The 13602-nt window shown below is 40.5% G+C and overlaps 1 protein-coding gene across 1 annotated transcript in view; it reads right to left on the bottom strand.

Moving 5' to 3' along the window:
- TTC26 (tetratricopeptide repeat domain 26) overlaps positions 1-7239 on the bottom strand; it is a 2373990-nt gene extending 2366751 nt beyond the window's left edge. Inside the window, exon 1 of the mRNA XM_044073993.1 lies at positions 7050-7239. Within this exon, the coding sequence (XP_043929928.1) occupies positions 7050-7052 (3 nt within the window). The 5' untranslated portion in view covers positions 7053-7239. The remainder of the gene's footprint in view (positions 1-7049) is intronic.
- Between the last annotated feature and the right edge of the window lie 6363 nt (positions 7240-13602).

Raw genomic sequence — 13602 nt, 5'->3', positions numbered from 1 at the left:
GACTATGGTGGCATGAGGTGTGGAGGTATGAAGTTGATTGGTAAAGACAGAGAAATGTAGGGGCCCCAGGATGGACCCCTGGGGAACTCCTATGCCAACTGGAAGGAGGGGATAGTTGTTGCTGCCATAGTGTGGCTTGTTAACATCCTGTAAGGTAATTTTGGAACGAGGCAAAGGAAGAGGTATAGAGGTTTAGGGAGGCGAGGGTGTTGATTAGTTTTGGGTGGTTAACCATATCAAAGGCCTTGGATAGGTCTAGGAAAATAGTAGCGACAGATTGCCCATTATTCCATTACTCTAGTGATGGTTAACTGTGTTGGTAAAGAACATCAGGGCTGTGGTATTGCTATGAGAGTTATAGAAGCCATGCTGTGCATCTGTAAGCAATTTTACTCTTTGAAGGTAATCCATGGGTTAGGTGTGGATGACTCTTTCCAGAATTTTAGACAGGGGGGATAAGATAGCAATCAGGTGGTAATTAGTAAACTCAGAGGAGTTATCTCCTTTGTGTATGGATATAATGTGAGAAATTTTCCAAATAGTGGGGACCAGGTTCTCAGTAATTATTTATGAGAATGGCTACTTGGTAGGGTATTCCTTCTGCTGCAATTTGAAGGAATTCTGCAGGGAGGCTATCAGCTGCTAGGGTAGTTGGTTTGAGTTTTTTTTGAGTAGCTTTTTGGTTGTGTATACAGAGACTGGTTGGAAAGTAAAACAGGCTGGTGGAGGTTTGAGTATGGGTGGTATTTTGGTTTGTGACAGGAGTAGGGTCATTAAAATAGAGCTGAGAGTTTGAGAGGGCTTGGATTGAGTCTGTAAAGTAAATATTAAACTGGGTTGCTACACTGTCTGCGTTAATGGGTGTTGATGGGAGTGGGGGTAGCTGATTTACCAGGGTGTAGTATGGTATTAACTGCAGCCCAGAATTTTTGTGGATTGTTTTGGTGTTTTACTTGAATATTATGGCAGTAATTGGTTTTATCCCATTTCACTAGTTTTTTGGCTTTATTATGTAATTCATGGTATATTTGTCTTGTTGAATGGGATCTATTTTTGTGAAATTGTACCCAGGCCTTATCCCATGTCTTAAGAAGAGATCTACATTCTTTACTAAGCCAGGGAGTGTAGTTTAACTCTAATGGTTCTTGGTGGTGCATAATGGCTGAGGATGTTTAAGAAGGAGTTAACTGCTTTAGCTAGATGTAGCTGTCCAAGAGTGTCCCAGCTGCAGCTTTTTGAGGGAGGACATGAAATTACTGGCATTGAAATTCCTCTTGTCTCTGATTTGATGGTAGGAGGTCTGGTGGATTAGATGGCTTTTAGCATGAATGAGAAAGGTTGGCTGGTGGTCACTTAGGTTGTCAGGGAGACATTAGGGTTTGGTTGTTTACTAAGGTCCAGTCCAATATGGATTGTCGACAGGAAGCTTTATCTGTTCTAGTAGGAGATGTGATTAGTTGGGTAAACCCGTGTAGGTTACTATGTGATGTTGGATTAGAGGAGGAGCATGTTAGTCAATGTTGAAATCACCTACGAGGACTGCCTCTTGGGGAAGGGAGTTAGATGCCCAGTGTAGTATGTATTTGAGTGCGAGAATATTGTTTCCTGGTGGAATGTATCCACCAAGGATATTTATACTTTTATTGGAGTTGATTTTCAGCCTAGCAAATATTATTTCTGCATTTTCAAAATCAGGGAGTTTTATGTCTACGAGATCAAGTGATAGGTGATTTCTGAATAGGATTGCTACACCTCTTCCTTTCTTAGTTAGCCTGTCCTTACTTAGTATGCTGTAGTCTGGTGCTGAGATTTCATTACTGTTAATGTTAGGTTTATCCAGGCAGGTTTCTGTTAATATTACAATGTCTGAGGAATAGTGAGAGGGGGGGGGTGGCATGTAGGGTATGGACTTTGTTAGAGATACTCCTTGAATTAATATTAAGGAGGAGAAGGAATGATTTGTGTCTTTTCTGAATGAGATCTGGAGTGAAGGAGCTGGAGCTATGTGGAACGCTGTTCATAGGTTCATACTAGGTTATCTGCCCTAGGGCATTCATAAGCCTAGCCAGAGTGTGTTTGGCTTTCGCCACCCATTTTAAATTAATTTTGCTATGCCCTTTTTCGAGGTTAGTATACTGTGCCTCTGTCTAACAGTGACACAGAAGTGATACCCGGGGTAAACCTACTATCTCCCATCCACTCATCAAGATTCCTCTTGAAGAGAGTCAATGAGGGACTCTGCCTAACGTGTACTGGGATTTTATTCCAGAGTGAAGGGAGCCTCTGGGTTATGAATCTGTCCCTCCAGCATGTCCTATTTATTTCAGTGCTGAGGTTCAAGTCTCTCGAGCGCGTAGCTCGATGGGATTTGGATTTTCTGAGGTGCAGCATGTCCATTAATTCCGGGTTGGACATGGCTTTATACGTCAGGCACAGATCGCCTCTGAGCAGGCGGTATGCCACTGAGTAGAGCTGGAGTTTCTTTAACCGGGCAGCATATGGCATCTGCTTGAGCCCTTTGATCCTCTTGAGGTACTTTTGGGGTCTTTCCAGTTGCTGCAGGTGTCTGGTAAGGTACATCCCAAAAGGGGCATTGTACTCAATTATGGGCCTGATGAGGGATGAGTAAAGAGGCACGATGACCTCCCCTGATCTAGATGTGAATCCCTTCATGATTAGGTGGGCTATATAAAATGTTTTTCTAACCACTTTGGCCACATGGTTGTCAAATGAGAGATTGCTATCAACTTGGGTCCCCAGGTCCCTAATTACTTCTTCCGTACTTAATGGATTACCACCTATGTGGTAATTTGTGGGCACTTAGTTTTTGCCAAAGGGGATGACTATACACTTTTTGGCGTTTAGCTTGAGGCCATGACTCTGGCACCAGTTGTCTGTTTCTATGAGGCCCTTTTGTAGGATGCTTGTTGGCTGGCGAGTCGATTATGGCGCCCAGTTTGCAGTCATCTGCGAACTTGGTCAGCCACAGTCCTTCCATGTTAGCCTGTACCTCCGAGAAATATATACCGAACAAGAGAGGTCCCAGGACTAAGCCTTGTGGGACGCCACTTGTAACTGGTTTGGAGTCTGACATGGCTCCAGCAATTCTAACTATGTGGGTTCTGTCCTTGAGCCAGTTTGCAACCCATCTAGTGACATAGGGGTTTATATTTAAGCTGGTGAGCTTATCTATAATGCCCGAGTGGGGTATTGTATCGAAGGCTTTTGCAAGGTCCAGGTAGGCTGTGTGGACCACCTTCCCCTCATCAATGGCCTTGGTGACTGTTTCAAAGAAATCAACCAGGTTTAAGAGGCAGGATCTGCCCTTAAAGCCAAACTGGGTAGGATCCAGTGTCTGTAGGTCCCCAATATCTTTATTTATGAGGTCCATGATGATCCTTTCCATAGCTTTGCAGACCAAGCTAGTCAGGCTTATGGGGCGATAGTTTCCAGGATCCGTTGAGGCACCACCTTTGTGGAGAGGGACCACTGTTGCTGTACGCCACTCTTTGGGTACATATCCTGTAGTAAGGCTGAGATTGAACAGTAGTTTTATGTTTGGGTTTAGTTCTTCTTGGAGTTCGTGTAGGACGCAGCCCAGGACACCATCTGGTCCCACTGATGCTGTGTTTTTTGCTTTGGAGAGGGCGGCTCTTACCTGAGCATCTGAGATGTCAGGGGGGCAGCACTCAGCTTTGGAGGGTAGGGCCTGGATTGGGGTGTATATGCCCGGAGCAAGTTAGTTGGACAGTTAGATGTAATAGAAGTTTGGAGAGTTTAATATGGAGTCTGGTAGCTCTATGGGAGGAAGTGGCTTTTGATAGTGGAGATGATAGCTTGAATTTGCTGCAGACTATATAGGTGGCATTGAAGAGAGTGGGGGCTATGGCAAAGTATGATGAGTTACTGGAGTTAGGAAGAGATGAGGTTTGCCAGGGAGGGGAGGTGAAAGGTAGTAGTGGGGTGACACTGAAGGTGAGAGAATACAGAGATATTAATAGTATGTTGATGGAGATATGAAGAGCTATAGATGTTAGTAATTTGTTTGCTGTAAGTGTGGGGGACAATGTATGAGCTGAATGCAGGTACGGTGTTATGGGTGAGGAATGGAGAGAGCGTGACTGATGTGTGGTTGGGTGAGATGATGAAATGGGGTGGATACACAGTAAAGCGATGGTAGCGTGATAAGAAGGATTGGTAAGATTGGTTGTTTGGCGGCATGGGCATGGTTGAGGATAGGTATAAGTTTATAGGTAGTGGGGTCGGGTGGGGGAGCAGAGTGAGCAAACAGAGCGGGTAGGGCCGAGGATGTGAAAAATGAGCGTCCCAAAAACAATCAGTGAGTTAAGCCAAAGTGCAACAAGATACACAGAGGTTAAGTGAAATACTTAGTGTTTTGCTTTAGCATGAAACTCTTGGGCAACAGAACTATGTGATAAATTTGGGAAAAGGCCAATGCCTTGCAAAAAGAACACAGGAAGTGCTAGGTCTGATTAAGTAGACAGTGTTGGTAAGGAAAAAAGGTTATACCACCACCTAGTGGTGAGGTAGTGTAAAAAAGAATGTGGGTCTTAAGGAGCGGACAAAGGAGGTAGTAGAAGATGGGGAGGACATTTGGAAATAAAAGGCCGCAGTAAGGCTGCTAGCATTCAAAACGCGGATCGTTTATACAAGTAATTAAACAGCTTAGGAAGCAGTTACAGGATAAAGACACCTACATGCTGAGAAGCACTTGAAATGACCAAGTTCTTGTACCACATAGATAGTATGGCAATTCCAGGAGGTACTTCCTTATGAATAGCTTGTCAATGTTACAGTTGGAAGGGGAAATAGCAGAGTAGGAGAACAATGTCTAGACTCATGCAAGATGCTGAGAAACGCTTGAAATTATCAGGTTCTTGTACCACGTAGATAGTATGGCAGTCCCAAGAGGTACTTCCTTATGGGGTTAGTGAATAGCTTGGCAGTGTTACAGTTGGATGGGGAAATAGCCAAGTAGGAGAACAATGCTTAGACCCGTGCAAGACGCTGAGAAGCACTTGAAATTACTAAGTTCTTGTACCAAGTAGATGGTATGGCAGTCCCATTACCCGATGTGTAGCCAACTGGCTCACCAACAGGAAATATGCTGTCAAAATGGGTTGACTTCACCTATAGCAAAAGACCAGTCACCACTGGTGCACCACAGGGTTCTGTGTTGGGCCCCTTACTGTTCAGAATTTATTTCTCAGAAGTCCAGGCAAACTTGGATGGCCTGTGGCTGTCCAAGTTTGCAGATGATTGCAAATTGGAAGCAATCACTGAGTCTCCCAATGATGTTAATATACTGCAGACAGGGTTAACACAGACAAATGATTGCTGCCAAAGCCACAGATTAAAGATAAATGCAAAAAATGCATTATTATTCCCTTTGGAAAAGCTGACATTCCTGTTAATTACATTATAGACAGCAGCCCCCCCTAAGTGTAGACTCAGTGGTACATGATCTGGGTACTCAGGTTGGCAGCAATCTGAACTTTGACTACCACGTATCTACAGTAGTAAGGAAATCCTTCTATGTGGCACATGTTATAAGTAAAGGCATCACATCTACAACTAAGAATATTATAATTCTATTATACTGAGCCCTCAACAGACTAATAACTAATCTCTTTAGACACCTGCAACAATTGGAGAGACCACAGAGGTTTCTCACCAAGAAATTACAGGATACACAAAACAAGTCTTATGCAGAAAGACTGAAATCCCTGTCACTGTATTCTCTCTCCTACAGGTTGCTAGGGGTGACCTGTGTATGGCTTACAGGGAAAACTCTGACCCGGCCCTGATGGAAATGCTACACATTCGTAAATCAAACTGCACAACCTCATTCCAGGGATCTTAACCTACCTCTGACATGAACAGGTCATGCTGGAGAGATAGATACATCTCCCAGAGACTGCCACTCCTCTGGAACAAGCTTTCAATTCATGTGAAACAGGGCCCCTCCCTGACCCTCTTCAAACGCAACATAGATCAATGGATGACTGACTGCAAATTCACTTCTTGGGTGGACCCCATGTCCCTCCTGGACATAGGAAGTCAGTATTAACTACCATAGACCCTTACCTCTATGAATTTCACTCACCTAACCACCGACAAGCAACTCGGGATAAATATGGCTAGGCTTGTAAGAACTCTGGGACCATTAACCTAGTAACATTCTATGAACCCCTACACACCTCCAACGTGGGAAGGCTGCATTCCTCACACCACTGTTACATTTATATAGTAATACTGAGAGGGCTTTACCTTAAGAGAAATCTCCAGTACACAAAAACGTGTTCGGGTTTGCCCAACAAATCAGTCGATTCTTTCAACATTCAAGGATAGTCTGTCTGTCTTCTGCTACCAAAGCCTCTTATCACTTTCAAACAGAGCTCTTGCCTGTCACCAGTATAGCATGACACATCACCATAAGAAAAGCTCCCCAGCCTGTTTCTACCCCCCCCCCCCCCAACGTACAGACACACGCCAAAGTCAAAATGTAGGTGAACCTGAACTGAAAACAATAAAAAGAGAAATTGGGAAGAACCTCATCAGCAAATTGTGCCTCAAATTTCCAAATTACAACTCCTTCGGTATTACCATATTAGAGAATTCAAACAGTCTGACCCAGCCTTGTAACTGTTGCAAGTATGTAAACCACAGTGGAGGCTCAAACAAGAAATCTAATTTCAGTTTACTTACCTGACATTTTATTTGAATGCTCTACAATATCTCACTTTCTAGGACCAAGACAATACTAATTTTAAGATCATTATACTTCCACTAAATGTTTCATACAGTAATGAAACGTCAGGGTTAGGTTGTTTATAACGTTCCTGCTTGGCTCAGTTAGAATTTTATAATACATTAAAAACGTGTAGCGATGTTAAACACATATACGTTAAGGGTCATTATAATTTGCTTTTTGGACAAACCATAATATACTGTACGCAGAAACGCGACCAACGGCAACCAAACAGTTCTGAACAAAATAAGACAGCTATAAGTCGTAGGATACTTACCATATTAACAACCAGACGAAAAGAGGCCAAGAAGAAATATCATGCACGTAAAGTAATTCCACCATCTAATTTACACAGATGTAGTAATCGTCGTACAAACGGGAACATAAACGCTGCAAAGTGTTCCCTATTGCCAAGAATACCGATCTCCTAGCAACCGACGCCACTACTCGCCGGAACTGAGCTTGCCGTCGCATTATCCTCCCGGTTGGAAATCTTTCCTCCAAAGTGCAAAGCCAACATCGCTGTGTACATTACGTTATTGATTCGGCTTGATTTTTGGAGCGGACAAGGACAGTAAAAAAAAATAAATAAATAAGAAGTACTACGTTTCTAATACTGAATTATTTTTGTCTTCATAGAAAAGAAAATACACGTAGGACTGTTTTCTTATTGAATCGGGACATTAATTTTTGGCGGGTACAGACGATGTGTGATTTATAAAGCAGTAGACTAGCCATATTTTTCTTTTTATTCACTGTCACTGCTATTGAGAACTCAAGTATGTAAGCAGAAGTTCTGATTTTGAACGTGCAGGTTGCACGTGCTGCTTCCCTACCCTTTCTCAACTGCCCCTGATTTTTGCTCAAAATTTCGCTCTTGTGTCTCTAAAGCTGGCAATCTGGGGAGAAAGGGTGGTGGAATACATTTAAGTAAATGGAGCCACATATACTGTACTGAAATAATTTACTGGCGGACAAATTTAGCTCCATTTCCACCCCCATCACGGATACCTTCGGACCCCCTCCCCAATTATCACTTGGCACGGATTCTCAGTGCACTCTCCACGACCAAGAGCACTGCATCCATGGGCACCAGTAATAACCCAGGGTGCATTAATAACGGGAAACAGTTTTTCAGGACCACTAGAATCACTGTTTAATAGTATCCTACAAATGAGCTTCGGGACAAGTGAATGGAGACCTATAACTATCGTTCCTCTCCACATGGGAAGGCCATCTACAGAATCATTTAACTACAGACCCACAAGACTGACTAGTCTCATATGCAAAGTCATGGAAAGAATTATCATGGAACTGACAGACAATGACATAGGAAACCTTCAGACACTGGATCCAACCCAATTTGTTTTCATCAATGGTGGATTGTGCTTACTTAACCTGGTGGACTTTGAGAAGGTCACCAAAGCACTGGATAAGGGCAAGCATTTTACAGAATACAGCACTTGGGCATTGTAGATAAACTCATGAAATTAGGTATAAACCCCTGTTTCACCCACTGGATAGTCCGCTAACTCAAAGATAGGATTGGGGAGTCTACCTCTACAAAGAGGACAGTCACTGATGGAGTCCCTCAAGGCGTGGTGCTGGGGGCCGTTTCTTTTTGGCATCTACTTCTCTGAAGTGAATACCACTGTACAAGGTTTCAGGCTGATCAAGTTTGCAGATGATTGCAAACTTGTTGCAGTCATAGAAACCCACAAAAACACAAATGCCTTCCAAAGAGGTGTGACACAGACATAACTGGTGCCAGAGCCATTGTCAAAAATCACTATCAAGAAATGTATAATAGTAACCTTTGGGAAGATGGCTACACCTCAGAACTACCATATCGGTAATACACCCAAAGTATAGACCCAGTGGTCAGGGGTTTGAGAGCACATGTGGAAAGTAACCTCAACTTAGATCATGTGTCGTGGTATTACACCACTCATTCTGTTTTGCACAAATTCCAAGCAAGGCTATGGCATCTAGGTCCAAGTATGTCATTCTTCTGCTGTATTTGGCCCTCTTCAGATCAGTCACTGAGTACAGTGCCTCCTTGGTATGTACCTGATCAGGCATGTGCAACAACTGGAGTGTCCACAAAGATGCCTCACAAAAAAAGTTCAGGGATAAGCAACATGTCCTACATGGACTGCCACAAAGCCTATCCCTGTAATTGGTTTCCTACAGACTATTGAGAGGTTATCCTTGCCTGATCTAAAATTCATCCTCTGATCCAGCTCTGTTGGACTTGTTGCACATCTGTAAAACAATTATCATCAGAATGACCTAAACCTTGTCTGCAACATAAACAGGAAATGTGGGAGGTATAATTAAGTGACTCAGAGACTACTCCTTCTGTGAAATAGGCTTCACATCCATGTGGAGCAGAGTTAATCCCTAACCTAATCAAATGAAATTGGACCAGTGGATTGGAAATCAGAAATTGCGTCTGGTCCAGCACCTGCATTTCTAGTAGACAGAGACAGCCTGTAAGTGTTTGTCTGTCCATGCTCAAACCTACATATACCACTTAAAATAATTCTAGGGTATCAAAACAAGTCAGATACATTTGGTAAGCATGACTAGACTTAGAAAAGTCCCATGGGGGTCATTAGCCTAGTAATCACCTATGAACCTATAAATAATTGCAACAATTAGAGTTCACACACTCATATTCTGTCAAATTCTCAGGTCACTAGTACTAAAACAATGAGTAAAAAGGTCACACAGACAAACCAATCAGTAAAAACTACAAGAAAAATCTAGCCAAGCTAGAGTTTCCACTGTGTGATTCTTTAAACCTTTTGTATTAGAGGCATATGGGATATATGCAAATGACCCCTTAAGGGCATCAGGTGTTTCAGCTATATGACAGTATGCTAGGCATACGCCTCTAATACAAGAGGTTTAAGGAATCCCACAATGGAAACTCTAGCTTCGGTTTTACTGACTGGTTTGTCTGTTTGACCTTTTTACTGATTGTTTAAGTTTGTTAGTGTAAGATTTAAGAAGGTACTTTACTGTAGCTTGCTGGAAACACTGTATGCCATGAGACTGAGAAACAAAAGTCTTAATTACCCAAGCTCGTGCTTCAATAAGTGTCAGTCTCTCCCTTATGAACCAAGTCTTGTGCCACTGTTCAGCATGAATTCTGCAAATGCTGTAGTTCATTTAATAAGGTTTTATTAGATGTTCACAATATCCGAAATACTGTTACAATATCCAAAATACTGCCTCCATTAACAGTTCTGATAAACAATTCAAGTTGCTGTACATCATTCTGATTGTCCTAAACAATGTAAACTGACAAAGTCTCTAGATTACCTGTTTTCTGTACTCATACTCAAGTGTTAGACATCTTCTCTGAAGTAACAGGTCAAATGAACTTACTAACCTTAACTGCCTGCTATCCTGCACACAGCATATTATATTCTTCTTTTCAGTAATTTTCCTCTATTGACTATATCCACCCCCTAATCCTTGATCCTTAGACTGCGTATTGTTTTTAGCTTAACTTATCTCTTGATTCTTTCCTTGAGAAAAGAACATAAGTACTCTCTGCAATCTTCCCTTGACAAACTGTTATTTCAGCAAGGTCAACATTCAGTGGAAAATTCTTTGTTTTTGCTTTCTAAAATATATGCATAAATAAAACACCATTTTTAGCTTATTTTATTATTTAGCCTGTCTCTCTATAAAATAAAAAATCCCGATCTAACAGTTAGTTGGGCTATTTTGCAGTCCCATATACCTCTAATACAAGGGGTTTAAGGAATCACACAGTGGAAACTCTAGCTAGCCAAACAGTCCATTTATGCTGCCCTGATGAGGCTATAAGAAGGCTAGAACATGCTTGTTCACAGTTATTGGGGTTTGGCATTATTTCCCTGAAATTGTCCATAACAGACTTAAAAAAAAGTTGTGGGCATTGCCATCTAACTGAAGCACCTGATGTTCTTAAGCGTTAATTTGCATATATCCCATATACCTGTAATATAAGAGGTTTAAGGAATCAGACAGTGGAAACTCTAGCTTGGATAGATTTTTCTTTTAGTTTTTACTGATTGGTTTGTCGGTGTGACATTTATACTCATTGTTTTAATTTGTTAGTTGGGATATTTTGCAGGCACCCTGATTGTTATGGACATCAGTTGGGTATGACACCAAACAGTCTAATTATGTTGTGTTAATTAGACATTAAAAATGCTGAAACATGCACATCCACAGATAGTGAGGTTTGGCTTTATTAGACTGAATTTATCCATGCAGACGTAAAAGAAAAAAAGTCAATGGCATTCATAACTGCCATATAGCTGAAACATCTGCTGTCCTTAAGGGGTCATTTGCATATATCCCATACACCTCTAATATACAAGAAGTTTGAGGTTTAAGGAATCACACAGTGGAAACTGTAACTTGGCTATTTTTTTCTTGTTATAAGTTAATAGTACTGATATTTTAAAAATGTTCCTGATTGTTTCTGGATTTGTCCCTGTTTCTGGAGGTTAGAAGTTGATTATTATTATGTTTATAACCATTTCTCTCTTATTCTGTCAACTTTTCAGATTAACTGTACTAATATTTTAAACGTTCCTGATTATTTTTAGATTTGCCCCTGATTTTGGAGGTAAGAGGTTGAGAGTTATGCTATAACCATTTTCACCAGCTACTGAGCTCCCATGTTTTTGGAAATACACACTTCTTTAGCTGTTTCATTAAGATAGGCACTCTGTTCCATGCTGTTTATACCATATATTTTACTGCTGAAGATTGCAATGGTAAAAATTAAATAGCATGGTTTAGGTGTAATTCTAAAAAAAATCATATTACTATAGTGCATACCTACCTCGATGCACACCCATTGTTGGTAGTAACCTCACCCCCGCAAAGTGCAAACACACACACACACACACACACACACACACACACAGACACAGACACACACTTTTCTTCCCACACTGCTTTACAACTCAACTTATTTGCCCAAGAATGAAAAAAATGTATATCAGGGACAAAAATAAGTGTGGGGGGGGGGTAAAATAGGGGAACTTTTTTTAAATATTACTCTAATTTAAAAAAAAAAAAGATAAAAGAACAGCATTGTTGCATCAACAGGCATTTTCCAAAAAGAAGTGTGAAATTCTAATGTCTAGTATTATTGACTGGCTGCAATCCTCAGTGATTTACCAGAAGTGCAAACATTTTATGATGGACATGGCAAAAATACAAAGCCCATTTAGGAGTATTTAGAAAAATCAGAGAAAGTTGAGAGGTGTGGACTGCTTCAGTAAATTATTGTAAAGTTCACTGGTGCAGTTTTTTAAATAAAACCACCACAATTTTTATTCTGTAATGTTTACTTTAATAATACCGATTGTGCAGGTGGGGTGGAGAAATGGGTGGCATCCCACCTCCATAAACACCTCATAACTTTATAAATTACAATACAAAGACACAACAGGGACTAAAACATACAGAGAGAAGATAGCATACTTACATACCTAGTGTAACGAATCATTTGAGCATCCTATAATGAAAAAAATAAAACAATGGCTGTCTGAGCATAAAACACTGAGATAACAAAACCTTGACAAGACACTTATGAAAAGTCATCATACAAACATATTATAATCATGATACATGCAATACAATGATATGAAAAACTATTCAAAGGTAGATCAAAATGATTGTTTAGACTAACAAATTTTAGACTCATAGTATTTTATAACAGTAGGACAATGGCAAAGTGAACTTTCATAACAGTGTAAAGTTGAGGAGAGTTTGGTATAGTGCATGTGGCCAAGTAAACATAATAGTACAGGATATAATAGAAGATTACTGGCCAAGTTGCCATTTTGGTGCAGGATGTGATATAGTGGATAAGGACAGTTTAGGGGGATTTAGCCAGGTGAGGTGCATAAGCAAAACCTTAATACCTTTAGGTGTTGTTTCAATAGTAGCTTGAAGGATTTCAGGTTGAAGGTTTGTCTGAATGAGAGTGGAATGGAATTCCAAATTATAGAGATGTGAGAGGGCTACAATGTGTCACCTGAGTATTTTTTGATTTAATTGAATGTAATGAGAATTTGTCAGTAGAGCAAAGAGCTCTATATTGTGAATAAGTTTAGACAATATCATACCTCTCAACATCTTAGTGCAAAAAATCTGGACAAAACCAAAAATATTAGTGGAAAAAAGTTCTAAAAATAGGGACAATTTTTAAATATTGCTCTTATAAACTTAGAAAGTTGACAAAGTAACAGATTTTGCATTTTCATTCATTTTCCAAAGGGAATGAAATCTGAAACAACATTCTGTCATTATTTAGCAAATTCAGTGCTCAATAATTAAACTGAAAACCACAAATTTTATGGGGAATAGACCAAAAATATGAGGCAAAAATGTGGACATTCTTTGAAATTCTGGACAGTTGAGAGTTCTGGATAATATGATTTAGCATTTAGCATTTTTCAGTTTGGAATATTAGACTGTAAGCAGCTTGTAATTGTGTTAATATCAGATAGTCATGCAATTCTAACCAATATATCTGTTTTAGTACCATGCAGTGATGAGATCTCTCTTTTTAATTTCTCTAAAACTTTTTGGTTTCTAATACCATGACAGGAATGGACCCCATTCCTAAGTCAAAGTATGATTAAAATTCATGAGGGATGGTATAAACAGCTTCACAGCCCCTTCCCCCTCTGTAGGAACCAACACCAATATCCAAAACTACACCAAAGCACTATACAAATATTTAAATAGATGCATGGAATCAGGAATACCCCACAGGACTAAATCATCCTCCTCATGAAGAGCAAACC

Source organism: Protopterus annectens, chromosome 1.part1, assembly GCF_019279795.1.
Source record: "Protopterus annectens isolate FY-2018-M chromosome 1.part1, PAN1.0, whole genome shotgun sequence".
NCBI lineage: Eukaryota > Metazoa > Chordata > Ceratodontiformes > Protopteridae > Protopterus > Protopterus annectens.
This window is presented reverse-complemented; position numbering and strand designations above follow the sequence as displayed.